Here is a 16,571-nt window from a genome sequence, read left to right as displayed (position 1 = left end):
GAATGGAGTGGATTTTGGCCTGAAGCGGAAATTACGTCGTGAGGATCAACACGCCAGCATCGGGCATCGGGCACCAGGCTGTGCACTGGGCAGTTATGTAGCTGGTCGCGGACGGAAGCTGCCGAAGGCTGTCGAGCGTCACTTCGGCTCTCTGATTTATATCGGCAAATCCGAAAGCACACACCCCTTACCCTTTCAGTAAAGGGCCTTCGGGTCATAACGTCACCTTGTATCAACTTCAGTATCTCTCGGTAGTAGAGTGGTTACCGTAGAGAATATTTCAAATCGGTTACCATCCATGAGTTCTCAGGTTTGACTGCCGACTGGTTTGGGTTGAAAATTGTATTTTATACTAAAAATATTACCAATTAACACATTTGAACATTGAATGGGAATTTATTCAACGTACATGAACACATTTTCTAATGACTGTCAGATGAATGCACATAATTTTATTCATTTATTTTTATAAAAATTAAACACTTGAATAATCCACTTTATTGAGTGTTATTTTTATTTACGACTAGTTTCGAAAATGACAATTGTTTTCATCTTCTGGTACAAATTAAAACAATTGAATTAATTAGTTAATTAATTAAATTAATTAGTAAATTGTTTTAATTTGTACCAGAAGATGAAAACAACTGTCGTTTTTGAAACTAGTCGTAAATAAAAATAAAACTCAATTAGGTGGATTATTCAAGTGTTTAATTTTTATTGAAATAATCATGTCATTCCACAAAGTTAATGCCGAATCAATAAATAATATTATTCATTTATGATTATTTAAAAAAATGTATCTTTAATAACTTTTTATACTACATTAGTTTGACGTAAAATCTGTACGTAGGTACTCTTGTCTTGTATGAGTATAGTGGAAATAGTATTTTCGTCCCTTGTCAATATCAAAACTCGAGATTTCAATTACAAAAAAACACTTTTGAAATTCTTTTTCCATACAAATAAAACTGTAAACATGTTTATTGGAAAAATATAGTTTAATAAAATTTCTAGTTATTTAATAACGAAATTAAAGAGATGATATTATGATAAAATATTGCTTGTTATTAATCCTTCCTTCGTCCTAAACTGAATTCTTATCTCTAACCCATCTCCTTAAGGAAAGATCAGACGCAGATAGCGAGGCGTGGAAGGACCAATTTATTAACAGGTTTGCAGCGATGAAATTATAATACAATCAAAGGTCCTGACACCACAATAATTATCCGTTTTGCAGTTCAATGTCAAAAATATATTTCGAAGGGTTTGTTTTCATATTCATACAAAATATGAAGTGAATTGAAAATATTTTTCTTGTATAAAGCTGTTGAATTTTCATTTGAAGAAAAACAGATTTTTTATGTTTTTTCCTAAGTAAGTATTTTTGGTAAATTGGATGGATTTAAAAAAATGGGGCTTTAAATATATTGAGAACATCTAGCAAAACGCTTATAAACATGTTCTGTGTTAATAAAATTGAAATGAGAAATGTTAATTGACGGTATTATAATACTATACTATTTTATTTAAATGAAATCATTACTCACAATATTTTTAATCTTTGTCACACATTTGGGTTTGTCAACTTAGGAGTTATAAATATTGATATTTCAGCACAGATAAAGGATGATACGGAAATCTAGGTATTTACAGGGCTTTCGATCTGCTTAAACCAACTGTAAACTCTATTATCCAGGAACATTTTCGTATGACTTATTTTGTTTTGCGATTATACCATCGATATACAGATCAAACTAAATGCCATAAATATTTAAATATTTGACAATTATATAATATTTTCCGCCCCCGAAGTGTGATGGTCAGCACGCTCGGCTACCATTCTGGAGGTCCCGGGTTCGATTCCCATTGAGGGGTAAAATAAATATAAGTGATTTTTTAACTCTAATATTTATTCGATACTACCCTAGACTGGTACCTGATGCGGAGGGCTGATCACCTTTCTTTCATGTGTTAAAGATCAAGATAACACGGCGTTTATATGATGCAGTGCCATATGCACCATTGGGGTGCGGATTAGGGTTTGAAGATTGAAGAAGGTAATATTTCCAGATAAGTCAGATTTCAAGAAATAAAACTGACTAAAGCGAAGGTAAGTTAACCTTACTTTCTTAAATATGTATTTTTTTAAGGTCACAATCTGATATTTGAAAATAATAGATTATACTCAACGCAAGTAATTGCCAGTAGGTACATTTATATAATTAAATTGAACAGAAATACTCTCGCGTGTCTTTGACCAATTATTGCGGCCCGTACCTTCCTATCTACCCACATAACACACTAAGGGCAAGTCAGTGGTAACTAAGGTAAAATAAAAAGAAGGCATATTGTTATATATGTAGTCATTTTATTTCGACATTTAAGACGAATCTACTTTTCACCAACCTTACCTAATTTAACGCATACTTCGTTTGGTAAAAATAACTTAATTATAATATAATAATTATGAAATAAGATGTACCTACAACTTGCTTCCATTATCAATAAAGCCATTAACTAACGAAACTAAATCATAAATGGATAATGGAGGTGGGTAGATCTAAAGTAGCTCGCATCATTTGGCCATGTCTTATTTGATTGCATGTCATAAACAACTTAATTTTTATATAATTTTATAAATTAGTATTGTAAGCTGCGCCCTCGGCACGGGGAAACCCAGTGAGGACCCATTTTATGGAATAGAGGGTAATAACTACTATTTATCTTCCATTTCCATTTCATATATTGAAAACATCCTTCATAATACACTTCGCCATCTTCATCTCATTTAATATATTCCACTCATGTATGAAATGAAGACTCTAAGGATAATTAATATATAGCAAGAGTCTACAAGAATAAGGAACACCAAGATAAGAGAAATATGCGATATCAATGATGTCGTTAGATGAGGAAATTGACAAAGAAGACAATGGTATGCGTATGTCAGAAGAATGGTACCATCAAAACTCCCCCCATAGACGACTCCCGGGTAGATACCCAAAGAGACGGATTGACAGTTGACAATCGACATCGCAGGATCCTAATCCCGCTTAAAAACAGGCTACAAGGCCTAAACAACGAAAGAGAAGAAAAATAACTATCTAAAAAGCTTGAATATAGTACTGATCACCCTGTCATTATATTTGTAACGACCGAGTTGCCTTATGAATTACTCACAATGACTTTATTAAACAACTGTGTTGAATTAAGAAATCTAAACAAAATTAGTAAAATTTTTGTTCAATCAAACCCAAGGAGCTGAAGATCAAGGAAAACACGGCAGGCGACAATTCGTGCTGCGTTAGAATTGCATTTAAATGTTGCAGCTGAAGTAACAATCCGAAAATGTGGAATGTCGTAATGTGATGATTTGTGTGCTCAGTTGCTTCATGTAGCCAAACACGTCAACAAAGAATTTAGTCTCCAAGAATGGTGTGATCAACTACAGTCATGTTTATGGTTTTGGTAGTCTACCATTGTATTCAAAGGTATTTTTTAAAAATTAATTTATTTAAATTTATTGTAACTTAAATCCAATTTCCAAAATATGTAATCACTCAGACGATATATGATAGATATTTAAATGGTAAAATAAGGAACAAATGCAAGGCTACAATAAGCATTATCGATAAAATTAAGAACACTTCAAATTTTATACACACTTCATGGTAGACATCTATCTAAAAAAATGTTTCATAAGTTACTAAGTACAGTTTTTTAGCTATCTATTGGAAGTGAGGAATTATGTATTCCAGCAATAATTTTTTTTAGTAAAATGATTGTGAATCATATATAAAACACTAAGTATTACTTTGTACCTGTATTTATGTGATTCCTACTAATAATAGGTAAATGCGCAGACTGTATTTCCATATTTCCATACCAATAAAATCCTTGCTCCATGCAGTGACATCGATAATAAACTAGCTAATTTGTTGTGTTTTTTTCTTCTTCATTTGTTTGTAATATTTTCTAACTTGTCTTCCATTTTTCCTCTGCGTTTGAACATATGTCGGGTATTTAGCATATGAACGGTCCCTGTCCTGTAGTCGCTAATTGCGAGGTAACTCACTGCGTGCCGCTTGCAGTCGTCACAATACCCTCATTCAATAGAGAAGGGCAATTTGTGTTTCAATGAGGAAACGTGCATATGCATTGTTGATTCTAAAATGGCGACGGTTTTGCGCAATATCGTTTGTCAGTTCTAAAAAATCAATTAAAGCAGCGACTTTTAGGCTTTCGATATCATAAAAAACCACCAATGTAGTTTAATTATCCAATTATTAACTATGCTGGTCTTCATCTAGTGCAGTTTGAAAATATATTATTAAAATATATCAGAATCAATATAATGTTTCAGCTTGAAGAACGATGCATTAAGATTCAAAATGTATAAAATTATTTGCATTCAAGTTTTGTAAAACTGATAAAAACAATAAGTTATTGAGTATTATCGGGAAGATTTAATGCACAACATTATTTATTCATCATGTTTTTTTATATTAAAAACAATCTACATATATACAAATTGAACTTATATTTTTTCAACGCTATAGGATTCTCCAAAAAAAGACAATCTCTTGTACTTGGACATACATACATACATGCGCAAACTTGCGCATTCCTATATATACACATAATTACTCAACTATTTATTGTTTGATTTTGTATTTTTTTAATAATGTTGTATAATTTTCGATTTACCGTTCATTTTGTGGAAAAAATGTTCATTTAATTTATTCCTTAGTTGATTGATATACATAGTTAATCATTTAAATTTCTTACTTTTTTAATAATATTTAAATTAAGTAGTTTTTTCTCACTAAATGTATATTTAGATATAAAAAATATTTGTGGCCTCACCACAAAAATTTAAACCAGTTAAATTTTGATGATGATAAGCCATGAACCTTTACCCAATAAATAAAACATTCCTGGCATTGGTGAATTTCCTATTGACCTAAAATTAAATTCACAATATTGAACATACAAAGCGATAAAAATGTTAAAAATTCACGATACCTAACGTGGCGCCGGTATTAGCAGAATGCGCTCAAAATGACTGGCTTCAGTAAATGGTTGAAATTCATTATAATGTACCTGATTTTAAAAATATTCAGTCGTGGAACTAGTAACCGGTGACTGCTAATGCTTAATTCATCGACTGGTTTTACTTAGTCATGTATGGCCAAAGTGGCGGTAATAACGTGCAATAATAAGCGTGTCATGCAGCTAAATGTTCTGGCAGTGGTAGAATAGCCAGTGGCCAGCCTTTAGACTACGGCCACTGATTACGCAACACAATTTCAGGCAATTTACTTAATAATTGTGGAATGCTAAATGTAACTCTTGTCCGGTGGCGGTAGCAGGCTGTCGGATGAAGCAATTTCTACTCCCTCGAGAGGGTTTTGGAGTTTCAAACGCGAGCTTTATTACGTATCTCTAATATTCATAATATAGACGAGCAGTTATTATTGCCCTAATTTTAAATTTGTCTTATAACTCATGTTATTTTGTGGAATAAATATAAATAACAGCAATATATTTATGTTTTGAAAGCTTTCATCGTTATTTTCGTGTATTTATACGATTATTTAAGCTTTTTATATTAAAAATAATAATTTATGGAATGAAAAAGATTGATCCATATTAGGTCATATATTTACAATTCTTAAGTTTATCATAAAACAATAGCAATACTTTTTGAACAGTTGTTGTTTTATTACATATTTTAAACAAAAAAAATCAGTAGAAAACTTGTAACAAAAAGAATGAAATGTCGGTGAAAAAAATACTAAGTCTGATTATTGCCGGTTTAATATAATTTAAGATAAGTAAACATCTTCTTCGAGTTATCTATTTCTAATAATATATATTATTACATTTTTACTGATCTATGCGTGAAACGTCCACCCAACTCTGTTTCATAAACTCAACCGAAAATGACTGCTGATGAGAACGAGTCGTTATCAAGATAAAGCCGAATCAAATAGAACTAGACGCTATACTGTTTCTTAAAGAACGTGCAAGAATACTGGGCTAGCTCGGGGTATGTTACACAGGCACTATACAGGCAGAGGCTGCGCACTGTTCTCAGTTCTAGGAAATCGGCAAATTGATTTCTGTGTTCGACTCTCCCATCACGCGCTCTCTCATTTAGATGATAAAAATCCATCTATTTACAATAATTGGATATTGAAAACACTGGCAGCAGTTAGTTGGACCGGTATGGAGTATGGACTATCGAAGGCTATCGTGAGAAACCTCACAGTCTGATTACATTGCACGCGGAGCACGTATCATGAACGTTTAGAAGAAATTTATAACTGCGGCATGTGTGAGGAACCTCTGTGTATGTGAAGAGTGACAGAATTGTTCAGGATAACCGGACTACGTACACTCATTTCTTCTATATATAATCGTCAATATATGTATAACTGTAAATTTTTAAGTATCGCTATTATGTATATATCCTCACAAAAGTCTACATTGATGTTTCGACTTAAATTGAGTATTAGTTCAGTAAATTATTATTTTCAGTAGCAACTATAGCGTGTATTACTAGTATATATGGCTGAACGGAAAACATAAACTGTGTTTATTATACTTTTATAGGTTTTTGAAAATATTCTAAGGTATTATTAAGCTATTACCATACCATAGAGTGTTTTATTACCATACCACAAAGTTATCAATGCTTTTTATTTACAAAATATATTATATTTTATTTATTGTTTCGGCATTAACTTTGTGGTAAGACATGTTACAATAATTAAAGAAAACACTTCGTTTTTTACCACTTGAGTTTAATTATAGACTACATGTTTCAGAAGCTAAACTTCCATCATTCAGGTCTGTATAATAACTAAAATATAAAATATAAAATTGTTCTATAAATAAGGATAGGGGGAAAGTAAGGGGAAGGGGTTAGTCAAGGAACGGAGTTTGAAAACAAAGGAAAAATTGAAAGCAATGGCGAAGAATTTTGAAACAATATATTATTTAATAAATTATTATTAGAATTCAGGTTTTTTTGTATTTCTAAATTTTCAAGATAATTCATAATTTGGCCTTTATATGGAACAAGGTGTAATAATTTTAATTTATGGGAGTGAAATGAGTGATTAGTATCTATTATATGATTTGCAAATTCCGAAAAATAATTACTAATAATTAATAATTAATTAATAATTACTTTTTTTCGGAATTTGCAAATCATATAATAGATACTAATCACTCATTTCACTCCCATAAATTAAAATTATTACACCTTGTTCCATATAAAGGCCAAATTATGAATTATCTTGAAAATTTAGAAATACAAAAAAACCTGAATTCTAATAATAATTTATTAAATAATATATTGTTTCAAAATTCTTCGCCATTGCTTTCAATTTTTCCTTTGTTTTCAAACTCCGTTCCTTGACTAACCCCTTCCCCTTACTTTCCCCCTATCCTTATTTATAGAACAATTTTATATTTTATATTTTAGTTATTATACAGACCTGAATGATGGAAGTTTAGCTTCTGAAACATGTAGTCTATAATTAAACTCAAGTGGTAAAAAACGAAGTGTTTTCTTTAATTATTGTAAAATATATTATTAAGTTAATTTATTAAATATTATCTTCATTGCTATGATTACTCTCATATTGATTATTTAAAAAATAAAAAATAAAAATTCAGATTCATTTCATTTCACACGACTAGTTTCGAAAACTGCTAATATTTTCATCGACAAGTGATTACAAAAACTAATTGTTTGTAATTACCTGTCGATGAAAACATTTATAGTTTGCGCTAGTCGTGTGAAATGAAATATATTTTAATAAATGTTCATTTAAAAAAAATATATTTGTCAATATAATGTTCCACAAAGGTAACGTCAACTTAATAAAAAATACTTTCGTATTGTTTACAGCCGCTTGAAACTGTATTATTGAGCTTAACCCGTACTATATTCTCAGGTTCTATTCCATGAGAAGTGGCATTTTCTAAGGCCCCGCCTTCCATGCATTTTCTCGATGTAGGGTTGATTGATATTTCATCAAAATCACAAAATATTTCCACATAAGAGGTATTTACTGAAATAATTTATATTTCTTCGCTTCTCATTATCATCCTACTTCACTGCATTGTTTATGTTTGTTAGTACATAATTAAAAATTAAATTAAAAAATTAAAACACGACTCAGAAACGTTTCACGTCGCCAAAGAATGAAATGTTGTGACATACAACAAAGCTTCCTTTAAAAGAGACTTCTATTTTGAGAAATAAGGTCTATAAAAAAAACTATCGGAACTAACTCCATTATTGTGACACTGGAGGTGTGCAACAGGCACCAATGGAATGGTGATAGGAAACACCGTTTGGAATAAGACTAATTTGCGGTGAGATCAGTCAGCTGCTACACCCAATACGAGCCATGCATACATTGTAAGGAAAATGACAGTTGTGACTGCTTCGTGGGCTTAGAGACGCAGTAGAATATGGCAAATAATTGTAATACATATTACGAATATCAATTACGGAAGACAACTTCAGATATTGAGACCTCTTGAGAATTGTGAGTCAATAATTTTTGTTATAGTCGTGTGTAAACAAATACCTAGAAGATGGTACTCAAAGAAAAAGAAGAATACTTAATAAAGAAAGAATTGTGTTATGGAATTTCATATTTGTAAAAAAGAAGCGCGTAGGGTGATTTTCGCTGAAAAAAAGAACGTTGCATAAAATAGTAATTTATTTTTATTGACTAGGTATTTGTCACTCCGCGAAGGGTGCATATATTGAGTAATACTCATCGTATGGTATGCTATTGATCTAGAAATTATTATTATATTTACTACTACATAAAATCAAACACGATTATGCCCTTATTTTCAGATACTCTATACCAGCGGTCGGCAAACTTATTAGCTAAAGAGCCAAGTATACACATTTGAAAAAAATCTTGAAAGCCTAATCTGTTTGAAATTCGAGTAGACTTTTATCAATAATTTAAGACCTTTATTTAATTTCAAGTACACACAAAAAAACTTTATTTCACAATTTAAGAAAGATTTTTTTAATTGATAAAAAATCTTTAGAAAGTAAGGTATCCATAAAAACACCACTTTATGAGAATAATGTCCTTGCATCTCCTTTGAAAGTTTAATTATTTTAGGATAGTATGTCATTGTTTTTGATGGGTTTCCAGGTTCTTGTCAGTAGGACGATTTCTTAGTTTGCTTTATTAAGGTTAATACTTGGAAAAATTGTTGGCATGAATACGTATAGTTGAAGAACCTTATTTATTTATTAATAAGGATATTTGTGCTGGAGACGCACTCAAGGTGTCAAAGAGCCGCACGTGGTTTCGGAGCCACACTCTGCCGACCTATGCTCTATAAAATCTAATTAACTTTACAAACAACAGTAATTACACATTTAATCCGTCTGTAGATTTTTTGTTTCTTTTTTTGATGTATTGAGTAATGCAATTTCAGCTCCAAATTTTTAAACGGAGAAATGCAAATATAGCTGTATACGTATTAATTATCCGGGATATGAATACCGGATACAGAGCGAGCCTTGTGCCGAAACAATGGGGGCTATCGTTTAAGTCGCTGTATCAGTGATCGGATAATCGGGGTTAGCGAGAAACAATGTACGCGATACCGTTACAATTCGGAAATCGCTCATTTCATTATACGCGAGACAACGGACCGTGGGAGATATGGGAAAATGAACCGTTTCATTATTTCATTGAATATTTTAGATGCTATCTATCGGGGGCTAAATAGAATTAAAAACACACCAACTTTCCAAATCGGTAAATGTACTTTGAAAGTAATTACTGATTTCAGTGTAATGAAAGATAATTAGAGACAATTAATAAATTAGTAGGAGATATTGCTTCGAACCCTAACCAAATGTAAATAGTATGTAAGTAAATAAATAAGGGTACATTTTTATGATTCTGTTTTTTTTTATTTTTCGAATATTTCCAGATTAAGGTAGGATTCGACTACCAACGCCGAATATTGATGATAAAAAAAAGCAATTAAATCATTTACTAGTTACATGTTTTACCAAATGAACAAACGATGTTTTAAAATGACATTAATATCTTACTACTGGAGAGGTTTTTTTTTCTCGAGTTATCGTAAACTTTAGCGTTGAAATGTACGTTTATATTTATAGTAAGGAAATTAAGATATTAAAATTATATATGTGATTTAGTTTTGGAATTACACACTATTTAAAATGATCACATAAATCAGCCTACGACAGGTTGTAAGCCCTTTATATACTCTGACTTACATGCTCCTATTTCCATTTCTATAAACTTTTTTACATACAGAGATGTTAACATCTTAATAATATGCCAATTATATAAATTATAAATAAAGAAGTTTGGTAGCAACAATGCATCATTTTCACAGTTAAAATAAGGTTGCTTCAATATGTTTTGATAATTTGAGTACTCCAAGGTACCCTCAAATAAAATTACAATTTGAACTTCGTGAGGTTTGATGACCAGCGTATCACATGCATGTATAATTATATATTTTTATGTAATAATATTTAACATTGTACGTATCATAAAAGGTTAAAAAAAATTAATTGATATTAAAACGACAAACGAAAAAGGGTAGTTTTCGATGTGGAAATGAACGGATTTCTTACTAATTATCTATGAATCAATAAATAATTGAAGGTTTTCAATATAAATATTCAGAATCCATATACCGACCGCTATGTATTTAAATCAGCTGCAGGAAATGGTGATACTTAGGTTGGTAGATCACTGTTTCTCAACTCTCAGTTGGTACAAAATACTCTCGAACAAATGTCTCAATCACTACGTGACTGCCGCTCATAGCAGGGCCGGTTCTGCTCTCAAGGCCCAAGATTCATTGAATCGCAACTTCATTTTCTCTAAACCCAGATTACTTTTGACGTAATTGTTTTTTTTTCTCTTAAAACATCGTTTTGTTTTGAAAAAGTAAGTTTTTCTTCGAAATAAATATGTTTTTTGAAAGGTAAATGAGTTATTAAAAGGTAAGGACTTAAAAAAACTATTATTTGAATACATATTTTTGGAAAAAAAAAATATATACATATATATATATATATATATATATATATATATATATATATATATATATATATATATATATATATATATATATATATATATATATATATATACTTATATATATATAGATATATATATATAAATAAATATATATATATATATATATATATATATATATATATATATATATATATATATATATATATATATATTATATATATATATATATATATATATATATATATATATATATATATATATATATATATATATATATATATATATATATATATATATATATATAAACTTATATATATATATATATATTTTTTTATATACAGTTTTTTTTACCATTTTGAATTCTAAAAAAAATAGCGTGAATACACTTCCAGCTGAACGTTTTCTGATTTGAACGCTTAAGACAAGCTTAAGATCTAATGGAGACGTATTTTTTTGTTGCATGATTAAAGTTAAAAATACTTTTTCATTTAATAAAATAAGTATGACATCCTGAACTTTTTTCGTTACTAATTAATTTTTAAATTGATGAATGTACCAATTAAAATAACTAATAGCTCGCGCATTTTTAATATGTTATTCAACCAAATCCAGTCCTGTTTTGCCGACAAGTCCTCTTCGGGTGATCTTTTTCAACATTTCCAGCAGAACAATGAAGTAGTTAATTCACTGAGATGGACAGACTGAAGAAATGGAAGTATTTCAATGGAAGCTACGGCGCGGAAACATGTGTTTGGTGGTGGATATACTACGTGTACGTACCACCACTACACTTGACAAGAGAATATGGCTGACTAATAATCACGAAATATTAAAGACTCCAACAAAAAAAAAAACTAAAAGTCCATGTGCAAAATATTATTATTATCTCTTTCGCTAGCATTTTTATGTAATTGATTTTAAATCTAGCAAAGATCAAAACATAAAGTAGGCAGAGCGTTTTATTTGACAGCATGGAATTTATTTCAAGTTTCGAGCAAACATTTCAATAAATTAGTACCCTGATTGAAATCTTATTATTCAAATCCTATGTTTATATTTCCATAATGCTTCCATTACGAAATCAGTTGCGAAAATTCCACGCTATACGGACGCGATCTGATCAATGAATGGAGTGATAAATTATCGGTAGTGTCCAAATATTAAAATATGCTTTAAAATCCTCTCACGGGAAAGAAGCAGTCGCAACATCCATAACCAGAAGGCGAACGATACGAGTTAGACAGTGTTTATTCAAATGAATCTGATCATATGTAATCGAATTAATGCAAAGCCTCGAGCATTCTGGATACAAAGCACAAAGTCAGCGATCACCGATATGCTACCAACTCCGAACTGCCACTCGCTCCGCCGACGCTTGGTAGCGCAAGAACCATCGGGCCTAATTATAAATCGAGAAAAATCACGCTATAATTACGAGCGAAGAAAAACTGTATAATTATATACCCATAATTTCATTTTCCTATCTAATAAACCATCTGGAGTCCGTTTCTTCGGGTAATATCTATACGAAATAACGAAATTCGGGGCATAAATCACGCTGTGATCGGAGTTTGTGAGACTTGTCTCGAGGCTAAAATATTGTTTTGTTTTATGGGAATATAGCCAAGGTGGTAATTAATATTAGTTTCAAGTAGCCGAGTAGACGATAAGTATCTGGAGTCGTCGCCTCGTTTGCTATTGAGAATTAAAAATTCAAATGTCCCGGGGACACTTATCGAGAGGGTGGGGCGTTGAACAAACCACTCCGGAATAGAAATTATCGTTTTCTACCTTCTATGGGAATTGAACATTATTCGGATTTAATTTAAATTAGAAGGGTGTGTGTAGCTAGCTATTAGTTATGCAGCCACATTTCCAAGAAGTAATACACGAAATATTTTCCTTACAAAAAGAAATCATATTTTTTTCCGCTGCATATAACTACCAATTTATGAATATTTCGAAGGGGAAAAATATTGATATTAGATAAATGTGTACACATATATTTTACCTTACGAAGAATATGTATGACCTCTTATGAATTTAATAAATATTTTATTAAAGAATCTCATTTGGGTTATTCTCTACATCTCTACATCTTCTTTTGATCGATTTTCGGGTTAAATCAGTAATTTTACTAAATTTAACCAATAATAAAATATTTTTCACAAAGTAGTAGGTTTTTTAATGCACAATAATCGTAAACCGTTTTGCTTTAAACTAACGATATCTTTGTTTTTTTTCCTTAAATTATACGTAATCTTCAGAAAGTTTACTCAAGTATTTTTGTTTTGCTTTATATAGCAAAATAAACGGCGTTAAAAAATGAACAGATGACAATTTTTGACTGTCTATGTCTAGTTATTGGGTCATCTAATTTGAATATATCAGATATACCAGAACTCGTAACAGTAACTATAAAAAAATGTATGATAAAGAGTATAAAAATTATGTCCTTATCGTTACATTCTCGTATAAAAAATGTCGGTGTTGCATTCCTTTATTTCGAATCTGAAGTACAAGTTTCATTTGTCACCAAAAAGCATCTTCCGATCACATCTACGATGAATGTTTTTACGTTTAAGGACACCTTACCTAATAGTTTAGTGACGGCTCCTTGCTGCGTGAGCATGTGCTGCGCCAGGTCGTAGTGCCTGAGTCCGAGTCTGGACAGCTCGAGGAGGCGGTGGTGCGAGAGGAGGTTAGCTGCGAGGGGGGGCAAGCCCCCCAGGGGCCCGCCTCCCGAGTACAGCCCTGGCGCTCCTCCCCCCGATGACGACACTGAAACTTAAAATATTATGTATAAATTTAATTATTAAATCAAATTTATTACATTTTCTGATTTTTAATTTTAAAAAAAATTACACCTTACAATATTTTTAATTTATTATTTTTTTTTATTTTTCATGAATTTTTTTTTTGCAATCGTGTTATGCAATATCGTAAATGCATCCTTTCCCCCTCTATAATTGTGGTCATAAGGTTTTCACCTTTCCTGTTATATTTTCTAGTTTTTAATATATTTCTAGAACCGGTGTTTGAAAAATCATGGTACGCCACTGGTATCCATCACATGATAACTTGGTTTAATGTTAAAAGAATATCAAACATAAATATATACACCTAATTTATGTCTAAATAATCACGCTTAGGTGTAATTTCTTTATATTAAATAAAATGTCGACTTCCTCATTTAAATGTTTAGTAGAAGGAGTGGCCAACGGTTCCAGATTCAGTTATGTATTATTTAAATTTACTTACGAAAATTAATTTCCATAATATATTTGTCGTACTTAAAACCCCTTTGTTATTATTTTTATAAAACACTGCTTAAATTCATTGATTTTCTCAAATTAATTATAAAAAATCATAATTTTCAACCCTGCCTCTTTGTATATATAGCAGGTGGGCTAGAAAAAAATTACAAATAAATATAAGAATATTACATAGATAATAATAATAAATGATATATAAAAAATAAAAATAATGAGAAAATAAGTAATGACAAGTAATAATAAAAATAAGAGGTATTAAAAAAATACAAAACTTGGTGAAAAAAAAGAGCTAATAATCACCATACAATTCATAGCAAGAGATCAAAAAAGTGCTCTTTAAATTTTGACTTAAAGACATTGAGGGATGTATTAAAAATATCAATAGTATTTAGTTTTCTGATTTGGTGTTCAAGCCAATAGACCTTATATTGGGGGTCCGCTATCACATGTCGTCGAGAATGCTGTTGCCTGATTTCCGAGTAATATCGGTAATGCGGTTGAAAATCAGGTCTCTTTTGTGCCGTATTCTGAATAACTCGTGTTAAATGTAATATGTGTTATTAACATTTCCTTCTCAACCAGAAACTTGAATTATAAATGCATCAGTATCGCATTAATGGGAATGTACTGTAAAGATACGAACAGTGGAAACTGACAACTTGTTGACGTTGGAGAACGAAGGCTTTTTAGTACTTAAATATTGGCAAATTAAAATTGTTAAATTAATTATAGGATTTAAAATGTATTTAATGTTGATTCTTGTCTTCGTACATAAACTTTCACTAAAAATACTATCAATCTATTTTCTCATATTTTATTGTTTTTATACTAACAGTTTTATGTGAAATGCGTTTACTAGTAATCAATAAAAAACGTTTTTGAATATATTTGAAGAATTTGAATCTAAACAGTTTTTTGGTTACCTCAATTCCTCTGTATTTTTTTGTATTAATTTTTGCATATAAAAGTTGATTTTTGTCAGAAATAAAAACTACTGTTCATCTACGTACCAATATGTAGGTTCAAAGAACAATATTCTTAACGTTTTTTTCAAATATGTCATAGTTAATAACTGGTACTACTTGTTAATTCTTTGACTACATACACTTTCACCCTTTAAGATTCTCTTCCAATTTAACAAGTTTTCATACCTGCAATCAGCGTTATGCATCGCGTGATGCAGCACTATTCTTTACATTTTAAACACACATCATAAAATGTTTAACGCAAATATATGCGCATTGATTTTCTGGGATACCAGTTTGAACATTAGCAAGACCTGCAGCATTGACATCGATCCAGTCCATTACTCCGTTGTTTATTGTCCTCCGATAGATCTTGCTCTATCATTAAAATCTCATAAGATGCATGCGCTTCGTCGCATTCCCGCGCATTAAAAGAATCACGAGCGCATTCAGAACGCAGCCCCATGTTCTAAATCGGCTAATTGAAGAGTGGCTGGGAAATAATGACACACACGAGTCTGTTGTTACTGCTTACCTCCTACTGCCTTCTGTGCTCCTGATACGGAGTAGCTACTAGACAACGCGCTGTCATAAGAATTCAATGACTCCAGAGTTCATATTACATACCTTATACTTGTCTGATTACTGATTACGCTCATTCAACATACAGCTCCTGGCTCTTGGATCTTTCTTTTTTTTCTTTGTTGATCATGTAATCACTTCAGCTAAAATTGCTTTTTACCAGGGGCGTGCATTCATTATAGATACAAATTAGTGTCTACCTCGCGTTTCATAAAGGTACACAAGTAGTGCTTACGTAAAGGATAAACAGGATTTTTAAGGACAAATTTTCGTTGACCGTCATCGACGATAAGATTTTTTTAAATGCTTTCGCTTATGCCGTTTGGCTCGATGAAAAACTCATCGTTTGATTGATCCATGATGTGGATCTTCTAAATCACCAAACACTACGACCACAACTGCTTATTTTATTTAAAAGCTCATCACGCCTGCTTATTGCAATTTGATTTGAAAAATATCGAAATTAAAACTTTGAAAATACGAAACAATTAAGATTTTTAAAGATCACATTTTTAATGTAAATATTTGGATAATTTATAAGGTGCCATTACAATTTAAAGCTGCCTTAAGGGCTCTCAAAGAAAAAATAAAGTTTATTTTAAAGATTTTAAACTTAAGCTTTCATTTATTATAAGCACTGCTTGATATAAGGTAAATTTGTA

At 30.9% G+C, this 16,571-nt stretch overlaps 1 protein-coding gene across 5 annotated transcripts in view; it reads right to left on the bottom strand.

The window, feature by feature from the left end:
- The window catches only part of LOC148300291 (paired box protein Pax-6-like), a 59,870-nt gene that overhangs the window by 25,641 nt on the left and 17,658 nt on the right, over positions 1 to 16,571 (bottom strand). For all 5 annotated transcript variants that reach the window (XM_088275002.1, XM_088275004.1, XM_088275001.1 and 2 more), the window contains exon 2: positions 13,683 to 13,874. In XM_088275002.1, the coding sequence (XP_088131128.1) occupies positions 13,683 to 13,874 (192 nt within the window). The remainder of the gene's footprint in view (positions 1 to 13,682; positions 13,875 to 16,571) is intronic.

This window comes from Brachycentrus maculatus, unplaced genomic scaffold, assembly GCF_059751285.1.
Source record: "Brachycentrus maculatus isolate JH-2025_06_01 unplaced genomic scaffold, ASM5975128v1 h1tg000756l, whole genome shotgun sequence".
Classification (NCBI taxonomy): Eukaryota; Metazoa; Arthropoda; class Insecta; order Trichoptera; family Brachycentridae; genus Brachycentrus; species Brachycentrus maculatus.
The sequence above is the reverse complement of the archived record's forward strand: the minus strand, read 5'-3'. Positions and strand labels throughout refer to the sequence as shown.